The sequence below is a fragment of the Patiria miniata genome, unplaced genomic scaffold (genome assembly GCF_015706575.1).
Source record: "Patiria miniata isolate m_02_andy unplaced genomic scaffold, ASM1570657v1 HiC_scaffold_28, whole genome shotgun sequence".
Classification (NCBI taxonomy): domain Eukaryota; kingdom Metazoa; phylum Echinodermata; class Asteroidea; order Valvatida; family Asterinidae; genus Patiria; species Patiria miniata.
In genome coordinates this window covers 8,868,175-8,885,751 of record NW_024037067.1, presented here as the reverse complement: position 1 = coordinate 8,885,751, position 17,577 = coordinate 8,868,175, and the positions used below count along the sequence as shown (strand labels likewise).

Below are 17,577 nucleotides of genomic sequence, written 5' to 3'. Positions count from 1 at the left end.
GGGAGACCTGTTCACGGAAGAACGGATGTTCTTGTTATTGTTTTCCAGTGCTTCCTCTGATAGGGTTCCGAACCCAAGGCCCTTGTTGGCATCGATCAATTCTGCGCTGTGAGAAAGAACCTGGTGGACTGAACATGTGAATTTGAAGTTGGGAAACTGGTCCAGGAACATGCGGCTAGTGTCCTTACACAGCACATCGAGTTTTGTCGGGTTGATTAACTCCGTGCAAGATACCAGGCGAAGAATGATGGACATGTTCTGGATCACTTGGGCAAATTGCTTGCGATCGTCTCCCTTCTCAGGTATGCACTCTACCAAAGCTTGCCGTGATGCGCTGTCATGAAGCAAGCGTCTGGATATGGGCCCTGTGGTAGAGGTACCTCCTTTACCAACTGGGTCAGGCTCATCAACTCTGATGCCAGTCTTGTCAAAGATGTGGGCTTTGACTTTGTCTTTGGCCTTCTTGATTTTTTTCTCTTTCAAGAAGTTTTCCCTCCAGGTTCGAACACCAGGTGCTAGATGGTAGATTATTTTCAGAACCCAGTCCATCGTTGGAGACTTCCCTGATTGGAAACCCTTCTTCTATTTTTTCCAGGTTGTGACATTCTTCTCGACTTGCAGGACAGAGAACACAGAAGGCCCCTCCTCTTCCAGTAAGCAGCTTAATCATCTTGCCATCGACCATTGTGAAATTAAAGTCAAACTGGAGATGGATCTGTTTTCCAGAGATGTCTAACTCGATGCCCTCGTTAGACAATGCTGTCTTTTCTGCCTCAATGGGTGGGATGTCTGATTCCAGAAGTTCTCTCTCCTTCTTGCCTTTCAAAAGAAATAGGGGGATAGCAGCTTCGGGACTGTTGGGTGTTGCCTCTCTCCAGACTGTTGAGCCTAATTGAAACCAATATCATTGTATTTTTTTTAAATTATATTATTTAGAAATGCTAAGAATAAAATTCTATAGAATAATTGTACAAAAGTAACAAAGAAATTGAACTCCGTTTATTAAACGCTATGTTGATAAAATAATACTTGTTAACGTAACCAAGCCCCCCCCCCCACCCCTTTTTAAATCGTACCCGATGCTGCTGATGTGCTTGCTGCAGAAGACCCATCTTCTGTGTAGATCTCAAGGGGTATCCACGTGTACAGGATCATGTTGTATGTCTGGGTTTGAGACTTCTGATGATGAATGGCATGCCGACCTGAGCCATCCAAGCCATCTTTACATTTCACTCTGTAGTGTACGTCCTGCTGATACAATTCCTGGATGAGCCTCCATCATGAGTCGTTTCATGTGCAGATTACAGGATTGTTTCAGGGATGCTGTTACACCCTCGTAGTCACCCTCACTGTAGCGATTCAGCTCGAGAGTTATTTCACGTTTCTTGCCCATTAACCTGTAGTGAGCAGGAAGTGTGACATGTTCTTTCAGGTCACGTCTCAGATTGGTGTATCCGGTTCTTCCGAGGTTATATGTCGACAGAAAGTACAGTCCCTTGTCTTCAGTCAACTCCAACTCCTTGGGGTGTTATTGAACAATTTCATCCCTACATCTGCTATCTTGCGATTGTTCACATAGTTTTCTTTCTAAATGAGAAATCCCAAGAGCTGATGTTGTGGAAATTCTATTGTCGTCAGCTTCTTGACGCAGTTTTTCCATCAGAGCATTTGTCCGTCAAAACTGTTGACGTCGGCCCAATTCATCAAGGGGAGCTTTCCTGGGCTCGCACTCAGTGTCCAGCTCTTCAATGTCAACTTGTGAACCAACTGTAATGCATGATGCACTAAGAGCTTTCATCACAGTCACAGATGATGTGTCTGCTTGCTCGGTAGGATTTTCGTCGAAATCAACAAATTGTTCATCCAGAAACTTATCAAATCGTCCTTTTTCAGATGGTCGCTTTGGAAGTTTTTGCTTCAAATCACTGTAGGGCTGAGTCAATTCGAATAATTGAATATTCGAATATTCGACCTTCCAATCGATCGAATATTCGAATATTCGGTTATTTGGCCATTCCAAATTCCCTCAAAAGCAAAAATATGCCATACATGTACATGTAGTCAACGTATGTGCACACGTCAGCATGCCATGCATGATTTCTTCACAGGTAAGTCAGGTATTTGACAACAATCAGTTCTTCAGTCGTCAGTAATTTAAAGATTAACAATAACCAGAGAAGCTAGAGTGAAGAATTCCTTGTTTGCATGGGGGACGTATTAAAGCCGTGAACCCCAAACACGGCGGGTGGCGTCAGCTATTGTGACTCTCCGACCCTTAACTCGCAAACAGGAACCGAGCATCTATTACTGGAAGCTTCTTGAAGTCTACAAAACGGTGTACTTCCTAGTCACAGTATTGAGGATAAAAAAATCACTTTTAATTTTATGATAATAACTCGCACTTTTGTAACCAAGAATTGAGGAAATGATTTTATATCATTTTAAATAAACTTATTCTCAACAACCAAAAACTCCAAGAAAAAAACCTATGATATTTAATGTCTTTATTCAATGAAATATGGGTCTTTGAATTGTAAATGCATATTTAAGTTTATGCAAATACATGTAATGGGCGTGGGCGCGGCATACACACGCCCCAGCTTGACACGTGCAAAGCAGTATTTCCTTGTTTGCCCACAGGGGATGTATTATAAGCTGTGTACCCAAAACACGAAGGGTGACATTTCAGCAAAAAAAAAAAAAAAATCGCCAGCCGAGCTCCGGCGGGCGCATTGTTGGCGGGCTAATTAGGGCACAGGTGCGCTGACCCGGTTCTTTTGTCTGGCTAAGTGCGTGCTCTGGAGATAACTTTCTAACAAATAGGCCACTAAAAGGTTTGGATTTTCCAACTTGCAACATTTTGATACATTTTGTCTAGCTGTGGTTTTCTATGCTGGGAATCAGGGGTATGGTGCGGAGAGTTGACCGTAAAGTCTGTCTGGCGAAATAAATGAGAGCCCTTTTGAGTTTGAAATCCTCTCTGTTGTCTGCCCTTTTTCTTGCGTTTTGCTCGACTTGGAGGACATAAGCCAGAGGTTCCCGCTATTATTACTGAAAGTATAATTGCTGAACTAGTTTTTGAACTGTTTATGTATGTTTTATTTGTGCAAATATTGGGTGCAATTAGCAGACTAACCCAGCGAACAAAGCTGACGGACAGCGAATGAAAATGTGTTCGATAAAAGGGTGCTCTGATCAGTTGAGAGAACTAGATTATTTTGTACATGTACACATGTACATGTATATAATTACGGAGGCATTGAGGCGAACATCTAACAGCCATAATAAATTTACCCCTAAAAGTAAACAAGAAATTCTTTTAGAAAAATCCCAGAGTCCGTAACGTAAATGAACCAAGGTTTTCAAAACGTTTTAATGTAATGTTGGGGTTCATGACAAGTTTTCTACAACACCGCCATGTGCTGTGGGCAGCATACTGCGTGCAAGGCGATTCCCTATAACCACGTGCATTCGACACGATTGAACAGGCGATGGAAAACTTTGGGGGGAATTGGCTTCGCTGTATCAGTGTAATGTACCGCTTCTTGTGCGACCCTGTGCGAGCAGTACGTCCTCAAAATAAGTACATGAAAACGGAAAATACAAAGGCCCACACACAAAAAAGAAATCAAGTTCTTTGCATGAGATTGCAGAGGTCTTCTACATCGATGTTGGCATGCCATTTTCGCGATGTCAATAGCCGATCCAGTAAGCCCCTCCCAATGCGCACGTGGGCAAATTAACACGTGCTCCTCTCCAATGCCACGCTGCATTTTCCTATGCTGCACACATGTACATGTAACACCAATGCGCGGGGAAACATGCCAGGATCGCATCGGGGAAAACAGCGGCGGTTTTCTTTTGAAAGTAGGGATTGTAAGTAGGACAACAACAAACAAAAATACGGACAACGGAAACGTTACTACTCATGCTAGAAGTTTGATATGAAAAGGTGTCAGGAAGTGTTTTGTGAAGACATGAAAGACAAAATGTCTTGTTTATCTTGTCGGAAGCATCAGCGATTGGTGTTGCAGTCCGGCGTTAAAAAAATGGGTTGGCTTTACTGCAAGCACTCCCAAAGCAGAAGTAATATATGTATGGCATTATTGCTTGGCATATATACAAGCTACTTTTATGGGGTTTTTTTGGCAGCAACTTGAAACTTAACTTTGAGAATACACTTTTGTTGTTAAAACAAAAGTTTTTTCCACCTTTTTATTTCATTGCATATCACCACCGAATATTCTTATTCAAAAATAAATATTCGAATATTCGATTATCGATCGAATAACCGAATATTCGAATAAGCCCTAAATCACTGTCCTATTTTCTGACTCGACGTGTAATTTTCTCATCGGTACATTGTGGTCCAGATAAATTGTAATCATTAATAATTTCTCTGGCAACATTTGTGAAGCTGTATGATTGTATGTCCATGTATGTCTTGAACCTTGATACAATGACGGTAGCTTGCTAGTATAACTTATAAGTTTGGACCCCATAAGACAAAGGCCAAGGTCATTAGGATTAAAACAATAGGATTTTTTTTTTTTTTTTACCAAGCCAGTGTACATGTGCAAATGTAATCACTCACTAAATTATTAGGGGGCCTGTACACTCAGGGGTGTGAAATCTCCGCTATTTAGCGGATTTCCGCTTTTTTGTTCAGCGTGCCACATTTTGTTTTCCGCTTTTTTTCTTCCGATGGTCCAGATTCCCCCCCCCCCCCCCCCCCGCTTTTTCCCCCGCGCGTAAGCTTTGATTTTATTTCCGTTTATTTTATTTTCCGCCGAACGCACGCGATCCGCTCTCTACAACATATACGTAGCTCTGAGATGGGGTGCGTGCAAAGCGAGTATTCAACGTACATGTACATGTACATTTACGTACGTACGTGTGTACTATACGATGCCATGTGCATGCATTTTTCAGCTTGAAGCCGCGTGTATACACAACGTGTAAACAGCATCCGGGGAACCAACAGTCATTGCGCTGTGATTGGCTGCAGATAAATATGAATATTCACACATGCGCCATGAAGCGCGTTGGGACTCTTTGCGGCCGTTCCTGTGTCTATGCATGTAGTGACACGCGATGATCTCCACAATAACTCGCTGTAAACATCGTCTTGTTGCAAATATAAAGCCTTGAAATAAGACTAGTAAATTGTCGCCGTGCCGCGCCGCGGCCAGTAGAGGGCATCATGCGGGGCAAAGTTCATGTGTGCATTTCATTGCATGCGATGCACGCATCGGCCTGCTGCGTATTCCGCTGCATGCTGATACGTACGTTAGTGTGTCGTTTCAAATGTTTCGAACGTATTTGACATTAATTCCGCAAGATGTCAGTGCAACACAAATGTGTTATTATCCCAAGAGGTTCGGAGTTTGATTCGGACATTGACAAGACCGATCCTCAGGTTACGAATCCGTGGAAATGGATTTGGATGGAACACATGGTTAATGGGCAGAAATTAGGCGACTCTCGATCAGAACCCGGGACACGCGATGACGATGTGTATCAATCATCTGCAGTAAGGAGTTAAAATATGGAAAACGTGGTTGAATTTCCCAGTTTTCATATACAAGTTGGCCATTTAGGCAGTTTCAAGCCAATATGAAGGAAAAGTTAACTTAAAAACATGCATAAATTGCAAAACATTTTCGACCAATAGTTGGCCCAGGCATTGCCAGGGGCTTTAAAATGCACCACAGAGCATCTACATTTCAAAAAATTTCCGGGGCCCTTGGGCGGGCCCCGAACCCCACGCCGTAAGGGCTTCGCGCTTTGCGCTCGCAGGTTCGTTTTTTTACAGGTTCAGCTATTTTCAGCTATTTTTTTGGGACACCACTCACACCCCTGACACTGTTTATACTTTTTTTTTTGTATAATCAATGTGGCTTTTCCACCCTTTTTTTCCTTGGACAGTCATATTTTTAATTGAAACAACAGAAAACAAACACATTTACCAAAACTTGAGACTTGCACCGTAGTACATGTACATGTACATGTTTATGCAGCTCTGTAAGTTGTTCTTAGGATTTTGAGTCACTTTAGGACCCCATAGGCCAACTGTGCTCATTATTAAAAACCAAAGAAATGATGTCATGATGATAACTCAAGCTAATTCAAATAACCATATTTCTTTTGATTATTTAAAAATTCTTATTTCGATGTAGGCCTTGTACATGTAAATGCTCAAAGGATTATGCTAAAAGGATTTGCCTTTGAGAAATGTCTTGCTTAAGACTGAAAATATCCAGTCAATTTGCTTAAAACACAAACAGAAGCAATGAAACAAAAATTAATTATGGCATCATAGGCATCAACCTAACTATTTTTCAACTACTGCTCCAAATTTACCACTTTTCTTCAGTCCAAATTTTGTTTGCTATTGGTTACGTGCTCATGAACGGGTGCAGGCCAGCTAGACTGGTTCCCTTACCTTACCATTTTCCGGCATCTATAAATTGATCCATTTCATCTTTAGTGGAGTCAGGGAACCAGACTACTTGAACATTTTTGTTTTTCTTGGTTTTTCCAGCATTTTCGAACACAAAACTTCAAACATGTTAGTGTACAAATATTTGATCTATTATACTAACCCCTCAAATAGTTCATTTCTGAAAATTACAGCAAAAGCCAATTATGTACATTCCCTTTAATAGAATGGTGTTACATTGTATGTCATGGAAATAGGCACGGTTGCGGGGTATTTGTGTTTTTGAGTGGTCGGGCACAACCCGACCACTCTTTGGATTTGTTGCGATTAATCTTTCTTTCTTTCTTTCTTTTTTTTTTTTCCGGACAATACTTCTCCGCGGGTTTTCTCTTAAATGGTATATGGTATGAACTTGTAACTTTCAATATATATCGACCCTCATCCGAAGTGGTGCATATTACTCTGACGTCATGATTACGTCATCAGGTGTCAAATTACAAGTGATTTTATCTGAAAAAGTGACCAATTACTTTCACCTATAACTCTTGAACTAAACAATCAATGATGTTTGTATTCTGTAATCAGATAGACCATTAATCGCTTAACATTTTTTGTCACGTACGTGAACTCGCTTGACCTTTACTTCCGGGTCTACCGGAAGGTCAAAAATAGGTGAATTCAAAATGAAGACGTTAGCCTGAAATCAAAACAAAGCAACATTTCTTCCAAACGATTCACGGCATGATCACAAAACATGTGTGAACTTGTATCGTGTTACAAAGATGTTATAAATTTTGTTACGTCATCATGGCGTCATCAGGTATCAAATTATAGCGATTTAAGGGCAAATTTTGACAAAATAGTTTGCGTTATATCTTTTGAACTAAATAGAGAATCGTGTTCGTTTTTTCGTGAGGTTGTAGACTATGCCGTGAGAAACATTTCTTGTTCCCGGACACAAAACCGCTTGACCTTTACTTCCAGTGTTACCGGAAGTGCAATAAAAACTGAATATAACTCAAAAGCGGAAACATTTTACCACAGACATATATATTATGCAAGTGTTAGTGAGAAATGCAAGTCATAAAAAAACACTGTGATGACGTCATTCATCCGAAAGGGCGCCACTAGCGGCACATAAAATAGTGTCTATTTTCTTTAATCTGAAAACCATCGGTTCCAATTTTACCAAATCGCCCCTTGATATTCTTTGATTAACCACAGATAACTTGGCAAGGTTTCAAATTCATGACGTCTTCAGACCGGAAGTTACGTCTATGAGAATTTGAAAACGATCATATTATAAATTGAATGCTATCATTTGATCCATGTCGTATATCTTCGTAGCCCAAATAGCGATATCCATAAAAAATGTGAACCTTTTGCTTCCAAATACTAGTGACGTCATCAAACCGGAAGTTAGGTGTTATAAATACATACAATTATATTTTTCATATTTCCTTACGTTAATTATTTTCACAATAAACATTTATCCACTCCGAACTAAATCAGTTTTCACTTCCCGTTTTTTTTTAATAATGACGTCATCAAACCAGAAATAACTCGTATGTGTACATAAAATGTTTATGGAAATTTATCACACCGTTAAAGATGCATTTTTTAAGCAAAATAATTCATTGTGATGACAAGGATTTAATTTCGTGATCCTTTGTTATTGCATAAACATATTCATAACATAACTCGGCAGTTCTTTATGAAAAACATTGCCTGCCCAACCACTCTGCATTTGTAACAACAAACGCAAACCTCTAGTTTAACACTACTTTTCTTGTTTTATCTCTAATTCTCAAATTTCATATTCCTGACTTATTTGGTTGTCGAGTTATTTGAAGTTTATCATTTTTTAAACCTATGTAAAAACAATATAAAACTAGAGCTTCGCGTTTGTTGTTACAAATGCAGAGTGGTCGGGTAGACAACTATTTTATGAAACACTGTCCAGTTAAGTTTTGAATTTTTTTTTTTATGTAAGAACATGTACAAAGGATAACGAAATTTAAACTGTCTGATAAAATTAATCATTTTGTTCAAAAATGTTTCTTTAAGGTAGTGATCAATGTCAGTATGTATTTATTTTTTTTAAACGTAGAAAAAGTGAATATGGGTAGTGAATACTGATGTTATTCAGAGAGGATGCATGTTCATTGATTTGCATGTATTCATGTGTCCGATCATAACTGGAGCCATTTTAAATGGTAAGCTGTTTTCAGCATGAACTCCCAATACCATTTGCCTGAAAAAAACCCGAAATAATAGTTACTATCCGAAGGTAAATTTATAAACAGAAACAAACATTTATATTCGCCAAATCGCCGCTCAGACCCCGGTTATGACACATTAACTGCGAAGACGCGCGCAGCGATCTATTTTAGTCGTACACGCGTGACAACAGTACTTCTCCTCAGACTTTCTCAGAGTCTACGTACTAATAACTGGACATGTACATGTACATGTACATGTACATGTACGCCCGCGAAAAGCAAACGAAAAGCCACAGGCTACGTTCAGCGGGCGTGCGCGCCCTATGCCGTGGCCGAACGGCAACGCGCTATGCTTTCATTGAATTTTTGAGCGACGTACTACTATAAGGGTATTTTTGTCGGCGGCGGGTCACGTGTGTGAACAATTAGACAAGCCACGAACCTGGCACAATTGTTTAAGCTATCATTCAATGAACAATTCATGATTATATCTCTCAGGATTGATTTATTTTTGAAGAATAGAAGGTCTTTTCGTTGTAACTTCCGGTCTGATGACGTCATCAACTTCACACATGTGTTGTTTGCATGAAGATCATTATATATACCAGTTTTCAGGCAATTACAAAACACTTTGCCACAGACATCTATTCAAAATGCATTTTGGACATTCTTAAACGTGCCGCTAGAGGGCGGTCGAGAATTTCATGACGTCACCGGTACAAGTTTTGAAGAATATTGTCTGGCCAGAGAATAACACCGTTGGAAGCAAGTTCATATCTATTTCATATCTAATTCATATCTATTTCCAATTTCCAATAATAAGCCAATAATAAGCCACTTCTGGTTTCGACCGGAAGCAAGGGTCATGTGATTTTACGTATACGTTAAAAAATAAAGACCTAATTTACTCTATCACTTGCCGCAAACAGCAAGACGACAGATCTCATTATTGATTTTATATAGATTTTTAAAGATAAAAAATATCAAAGTTTAATTGCTTGTCACGTGACACCTGATGACGTCATCATGCCATCATTGTTCTGGCACAATCTTAGCATTCCGTCTTTGCTTGGTATTACTTTGATGAAGATGCCCCATTGAAAAGTGGCCAAAAAGGTCCCTTGAAAAAGAAGGGCACAAAGTGCACATAATAAATCACATGATGATGTCATCATTGCGTCCATCTTCGCCAACGACCTTTGCTATATGTTCTTTGACTATGTTAAGTTTCAATGTCATAATGAGTGTACTTTATGACTAAAATGCTGACGAGAAAAATCGTGCACAAAGTCTATGGGATTTGTTATAGAAGACCAAGCGTCTTGAGCACAAGACTACGTGCCACGTGTTTGGCCCCGTTCCAACAAGCATGACGATGATGAAATAATGGATCTGCACTGAATGCATACAATGTCCTGTACATGCAGTGTACTCATGCACACCCAGCTCTACGCTTTCATTGAATTTTTGAGCGACGGACTACCGTTACGGTATTTTTGTCGGCGGCGGGTCACGTGTGTGAACAATTTGACAAGCCACGCGCCTGGCACAATTGACGCCAATGTTTAGTCTATCATTTAATGGACAATTTAAGATTATATCTCTCACGATTGATTTTTTAGCGATTTTTGAAGAATATAAAGTCTTTTCGTTGTAACTTCCGGTCTGATACGTCATCGGCTTCAAACTTCACACATGTGTTGTTTGCATGAAGGTCATCATATATATACATTGTACCAATTTTCACAAGATTACAGCAAACTTCGCCACAGACGTCTATTCAAAATGCATTTTGGACATTTTTCAACCTGCCGCTAGAGGGCGCTCTAATATTTCATGACGTCATCGGTTACAGTTTCGAAAAAGTACTTTCTTGCAGAAGACTAACATCGTTGAAAGCACGTTCATATCTTTTACCATTTTTAAATTACACTTCCGGGTTTGACTGGTTTCGACCGGAAGTAAGGGTCGTATGATTTGACACCCACGAAGTAAATTGAAGACCCAGTATTATTCTATTGACTGCCGTTAAAAACAAGTTCCGGTCTCTCACGGTTGATTTTATATCGATTTGTAATGATTAAAAAATAGAAACACTAAATTGCTTGTAATTTGATACCTGATGACGTCATCATGACGTCAGGACAATATGCACTACTCGGGATCAGGGTCGATATGTGTTCGAAGTTACAAGTTTATATCTTGAACGGTTTAGGAGTAAACCCGCGGAGAAGTATTGTCCTGAAAAAAAAGAAAAAAGAAAGAAAGACTAGAGGTTGGCGTTTGTTGTTACAAACGCAGAGTGGTCGGGCAGGCAATTTGTTCATTAAACACTGCCGAATTGAGTATGAATATGTTTATGTAGGAACAAAGGACAAAGTACAATCAATTATTTTGTTTCAAAAAATGCATATTTAACAGTGTGATAAATTTTAGTAAACATTTTCTGTACTCATACAAGTTATTTCCGGCTTGATGACGTCATAATTTAAAAACAGGAAGTGGATACCGATTTAGTTCGCAGTGGATAAATGTTCATTGGCCCTAGAGAGGACGAGAGAGAGCACACGGACATGGATAAATGTGGTCAGCTTCGGCTAACCTTCGCCGAGCGTTTATTGCTCTTGATGATACAGTCCCATGTATCCTACATGTATTAACCAATACAATATTACAGTGTTTGCATTGTCTACTATTACACTGTATGTTGAGGCCCCGCAATGCAAGAATTTGTTAATCAAATAACGATGACAATGAGTGTTGTAAACCACACTACAATTACACTGTACATGTATGTTGAGGCCCCGCAATGCAAGAGTTTGTTAATCAAATAACGATGACAATGAGTGTTGTAAACCACCAAACCATGCAATTAAGCATAAAGTTACAGGTATACTAAGCGCGGCAAGTTACACCAAATAAATTACACTGAGTCTTAATACAATGGTTTATCAAGCTACAATAACCCACAGATATGAACAACACTTACAGTTATATAAAATATATAGCCAAAGTGAACGGTGGCAATGAAAACTTTAGGATCAAGGGTTATAATCAAGATATAGAGTAATCAGAATATTAGGTGATTAGCTAGAATTAAGATTCTGGTGATTGGTTTTATACAAAATTAGTCGTTCTGATTTCCTAACCCCCCTAGTTCCACCTTGGGCGTGTCCCCGCCCCCCTCATTTCTGCCAAACAAGTTACGAATACAGGAACTTGCCAACCCCCCCCCCCCCCCGAACAGTGGACCAATGTGCATAACATGTTGGCTGGGAACCGATAACTCTACAGTAAATGACCCAAGCAATTTTAGCGCAGAAGACATGTAATATTTATTTGAATGGCTGGTTTTAAGGACCACACCGAGGTGTTAACTGACCGGTGGGCTATGGACAGCAACTTACGACGAGGGAGGATGGAGAAGGGCTGATGGGTGTGATGTAAAAAAGGCCAGGGCTGCCGAAATATTCTTGCAGAACTGTTGGCTGCCCAGGGTGGGCAGATGGAGGCCGTCCCGCCAGTAGAGAGACTGCTGGCTAGAGTTGATAGTGCAAGAGTGCACGATCCCGTGGGCATTTCCTAAGTTTTTGCACACCCTATGAGCATACTTATTCAGAGCGTTGACATTTTTCTTGCCAACACCCGGGCGCTCTTCTCCATAGTAGAACAGACGCAGGAGGATGTCCGACCAAACTATGCGTGTGTGGGGCAGCATGTGTCTTAACCCCTGTAAGCCCTCCTCCAACCTGCCTCGGATCTCTTTGACGGGAATTGAAAATAAATCGTTGGTCCCCAGGTGGATCACAATGGTGGTAGGAACCGGGGAGTGTTGGAGTTGTGCCCGGATAGAGGGGATCATCGATGATATTTTTGCACCCCGCACGCCCCGCCAGGTGATCAGCCCCAATGCTGGCTCATTTGGGGCATGGTCGCCGGCGCGGAAGACAATGCTGTCACCAACCACCCAGGTGCGTGTTGTACCTGCGGAGTTAATCAAAAACAAGAGCAGAACCGAGGATGCAAATGACATGTTACAGCTGGGGCAGCCCAGTGTGGTAGGGAGGGAGGACTTTGTCAGGCCGGATGTACAAATTAACGGCTTGGGATTTCCAGCGGCCTAATAATTGGATCTGCGGGACCGGGGTTCCATTCAGAGCAGCGGAAGTGGCCGCCCCAATGCGGAAGCTGTGTGGGCTAAAGCCCTGAGGGGGGAGACCTAGGGCCACTAAGGATTTGCGCAGCATTTGGCTGAACTGGTATGTTGTTAGGGGTGTACCATCTACATGAACAAAAAATGGGCCTGCAAAGTGTGGCCGCAGGAGGAGGTAACTTGAAACCATGTTCACGGGGCAAGTGGGGGAGTGGTAATCCCTATGAAAACGCAGTTCAACAGAGTCGCCCCGTTGATCAGTTTTGGAGAACCTAAGCCTGACCACCAGTACAGAGTGATCATTGCTTGCAAACCAGACGTCCTGAAAGTTGAGGGTTCGCTCATGCCCGGCGGATTTGCTAGCAGTTGTTAGTTCCCCAACTCGGAAAAAAACGAAAAAGGCCAGTGAAAATGCGGCACAGAAAAGTGCAGCCTCAAGATTTGACGAGGTGATTGCACGCAGAATGTTGCATATTTTTTCGAGGAGTTCTGCCGTGATGGGGCGCCTAGGGTCGCAGCGGCGGCCCTGGCGGCGGCAACCTTCCCTCATTTTCCGAACGATGAAGCTGTCGGTTGGGTCGGGCCATCCGTTAATTTTATGTACATAAGCGGCCGCGGCTGTATACGTACCGATTGTGGAAGGGGCGAGGCCTTCCAGTGAGAGATGGGCAATAAAGGCTGCAATGTGGCCACATGGGGATGGCCAGAGGGGTGGGAGGCCAGCATGATGCCGGAATTGGATGAACTGTTCCACGCCCTTGCTATATGTTCCCCAAGTACTACTCGCAAAGGATGCCCCCAGGAGTCGGAGGGCTTCCGTGTTTATAGCCTCCATAGAAATGGTGGGACTTCCAGCCCGTCTTTGGCTGCTGAGGGAGCGACCTCTCGAAATCGATTCATCTGTGAACGGGAGAGCGCGTCAGCGATGTTATTATGTATTCCCGAAATGTGTCTGGCCTTGAAGCTAACGTTGTCATGGAGGCACTGGAGGACAAAAAATCGGACCAGTTTCATGATCTTCCCACATTTTGATGACTGTTTGTTAATTATTGAAACCACTGCCTCATTGTCTGACCTGATAATTATTTTCTTCCCGGCAAGGGATTTCCCCCATAGTGTGAGAGCCACAACTACTGGGAAGAATTCTAGCCAAGCGATGGATGGGTTGTCATCCTTGACAGATTGAGGCCAAATCCCGGCAAACCATTGGCCCAGAAAGTACCCCCCAATCCTATGCCCCCACTAGCATCTGTGAATAGTTGAAGATCTTCGTCTAGTGCCCAGTACTGGTCAGGAATTATTGTCCTCCCGTTAAAGCTACGCAGGAACACCTACCACATGTTCAGGTCTTCCTTCGCGCCCTTTGAAAGCCTAATTAGGTGCCAAGGTTGCTTTACGTTTTTTGTGTCGTCGATCAGTCTCCTGAGGAAGGCTCGTCCAGGAGAGACGGCACGGCACACAAAGGATAGGGATCCAATGAGTGATTGGAGATTTCTGAGGGTTATTTTGGAGGGACGGATTGCCTCCTGAATCTTTTTGGTGATGTTGATAAGTTTCTCTGTGGGGATTGACACAGTTTGCGATACGGAATTAATTTCCAACCCCAGGAATGTCAGTTCTGTGGTGGGAAGGACTGTTTTTTCGTTTGCTAGTGGCACCCCTAGTTCCCCACAAACTTGAATGAAGCAGTCCAACGTGCTCTGGCATGAGAGGGGGCCACCTAAAGTTGCCCCCCCGACCATCAGGAAGTCGTCCACATAATGGCATATGTGTCCAGAACCTGAGCGTCTATTCACGGCCCACTCAATGAAAGTGGAAAACTTCTCAAAATATGCTGGAGCGCATGCTGCTCCCATCGGGAGTGTTTTGTCAACATAGATTCTGTCCCGCATTTTAATGCCCAATAAGCAAAAATCATCAGGATGGATTGGCAGAAGACGGAAGGCTGACTTAATATCGGCTTTGGCCATCAGGGCCCCCCTCCCCGAGCTTACCACTAAGCTAACTGCGTCATCAAAGGTGGTGTATTGTACTGAACATAATTGTTTGTCAATGCCGTCATTGACAGAGTCGGATTCGGGATAGGAGAGGTGGTGTATCAGCCTAAAGCTGCCTGGTTCTGTTTTGGGAACCAGACCTATCGGGGAAATTCTAAGGTTTTGAATTGGACTCGTTTCGAATGGGCCCGCCATGCGCCCCAGCTGGACCTCCTTATGTAATTTATCGAGTGCTATTTCAGGGTTTTTTCTAACGGAGGATAAATTCTTAGAATCCCTAACTATGCGGAGGCCGTTGTAACCCAATTTGAATCCAGTTGTGAACCCAGAGCGTAGCGTATTTGCTACCTTTGTGTTGGGGTAATTATCAAGCAATGGTAAGAGACATTCTATAATCACTGGTGAATGCGCGAGGCAACATACGCAGTTGGGAGAGCTAGTACAAGGCTGATGAGGGTGAAGATGTGGGCTAAGCCCCCTAGGGACGAGTGGTATTTTTCTTGTTGGCAGGGGTTTTGCAAGCAGACGCCCCATGTCCGGTTGAGAAGCAAGCGGAGCATTTGTGGGGGAATGGGCACTGTACCCTTGAGCAGCCCGGGGTCCGATTGAATGCAAAGCAGATGTTACTGGTGCGGGGGGGTTGGCGGGATGGCCAGCGAAAAGAATTGTAAGCTCGCTTGGGTGCGACAAGTGGGGGCCCCCCTTGCCCGCCTGTGCCTACGTACGAAGGCCCTGGGGCAGCAATGTAGAGTGCCCACAGCTCCCCATCAATGATGGACCATGCCCTAGATGGGTGAAATTGCTGGCGCATGCGAAACTGCCGGTCGTATTCCAACCAACCGCGGCCAGTGAAGCGAGCAGCCGCCATGCGAACCACGTGCATGTATTTAAGTAACTCCTGCAACCGCGCGGGGTGCGCACTGAGGAACACAGATGCAAAAACTAGGAATGCATCGGTCCATGCCAAAATGGAATTTATCTGCGGTTTTTTCTTTGTGTCAGTCACGCGTAATTGGCCTGACTTATCCAATGTGAATGTGAGGTTGGGAGGTTGTGGGTTAGGTCCGTGGCGGTCCAAGAGCGTGTCGAGTTCTAGAAACTCGCTTTTTACAATTTTTTCCTTGACCCCAGGTGATACCGTGCTCCCTAGGGGTTCACATATGGATAGTAGGGGCCCCCCTCCCCACTCAGGGTTAATGGCAGTGGTGCTTGGGTTGATCTGGTTGGACAGAGAAGGAGCAGGTTGAGAACTCATCATGCTCAAAATGGGTTGTGAGCTTGGGGTAACACAAACAGTAGCCATGTTGGCCATATTGGCACTGTACTCACCCGAGGTGGATGGGTTTTGGTACCCCTTGGCTGGCTGTCCAAGTTGGCCAGATGAGGTGGAAGACCCGGGTATGGGTGTAGTCGAAGGATGTGCCACTGGAACACCTTGAAAACCGGTGAAGTATGATGGGGCCATGCCACTGACGTAGGCCTGCTGGTAGAGGGGATGCATGGCACCGGATGGGGCAGCACTCGGTGTGGGGATGGCCACTGGCGACGATGTAACCACGCCGGCAGGTGGGCTGGTGTATATGGGCGAAGGCCGTGCGAAAGCCGGCGGGGTGCCAGCAACGGGCGCCGGCGTCGCGGCAGTGGTGTATGTCGCGGCCCCCAGCTGCAAATTGCCGCCGTGTGCGGCCGTTTCTTGGGCGGCTGGCAGTTGAAAGGAGCTGGAAGCCCCGCTCGAGTTCCCTGCCAGTGGTGTGGGTTGCTGGCTGGCCGGAATCTGGGGGTGGACCGGGCGACCGGCGGCGTTTACGGCCGTCGCGGTCACGCTGGTGGCTGCAGCGTGAGTACGTGTGACCTCAGGCGGTATGACCTCCGCTCCCGACGACAGAGGGCGCTGTTCCTCGGGACCGTAGCCTGCAGCATCGCTGTTGGCGACCGATGGCGGGTTTAGCAACGTCTGCATTGCTCTGGCTTGTGCTCGAGTTTGGCGAGGATGATGGCCTAGGGGACGTTTTTCCCGCTGTCCGCCGTCCCTTGGGTTCTTGCGCTTGCGGCCTCTGTTACCCGGCATAATGCGGGGTTCTTGGGCGATTTGAAGAAGTCGAAAATTGTCGAAAGGTACGGAGGATTTTATTTTGTCGTGTGTGAAGCTCGGCGAAAGAAAGCGGAAAAGGGAGAAAAACGCGCGAAACAATGCCAGCCTGCCTAGTTCCCCCGCAGGGATTGGTTGAAAGTGTGCTGGCTGCAGCAAGTGGACCAATCAGAGATCCCAAACGATTTCTTGCCTACAAGAAAGCTGTTAGAATGTCCACTCATGCCCCCCTGTGCCAAAGGGGTTCTCCGGAGACGAGCACCGGAAAACCGTATTGTGAAGTTAAATAACATATAAGATTTGAGGCTTTGCATGGTGGGGTATCGGTATCGTTTCGGTTTGCGGTAACACCATGTGGTAATAACTACTGCTTAGAAGATATTAGTTCTGAGAAGAACTTGTCCTGCTTATTATCAACTTTGCTAAGTAGTTTTTTGTTCTGTTTAGAACAGTCCTGCTGTAAGTTCTAAAAGAACTTGTCTTTGGTCTCAACGTTTCGACTAGCCTGCTCTAGTCATCGTCAGGAGAATGACGATGACTAGAGGACTAGACCACATGGTGTTACCGCAAACCGAAACGAAGTTAAATAACGTATGAAAATATGGAAAATATAACTGTATGTATTCATAACACCTAACTTCCGGTTTGATGACGTCACAGTATTTGGAAGCAAA

General features: G+C 43.7%; 1 protein-coding gene across 2 annotated transcripts; it reads right to left on the bottom strand.

Moving 5' to 3' along the window:
• Window positions 1–11,908: 11,908 nt before the first annotated feature.
• Window positions 11,909–17,096, bottom strand: LOC119734955 (LIM domain-binding protein 3-like). 2 transcript variants are annotated; one of them, XM_038208611.1, is made up of 2 exons: window positions 16,144–17,096; window positions 11,909–12,648 (listed from the first exon to the last, which is right to left on the bottom strand). In XM_038208611.1, the coding sequence occupies exons 1-2, from the start codon at window positions 16,880–16,882 to the stop codon at window positions 12,068–12,070; spliced, it is 1,320 nt and encodes a 439-aa protein (XP_038064539.1). In that variant the 5' UTR covers window positions 16,883–17,096; the 3' UTR covers window positions 11,909–12,067. The 2 variants fall into 2 exon arrangements, with proteins under 2 accessions (XP_038064539.1, XP_038064538.1); XM_038208610.1 differs by having other exon boundaries at window positions 12,524–13,717.
• Window positions 17,097–17,577: the final 481 nt, after the last annotated feature.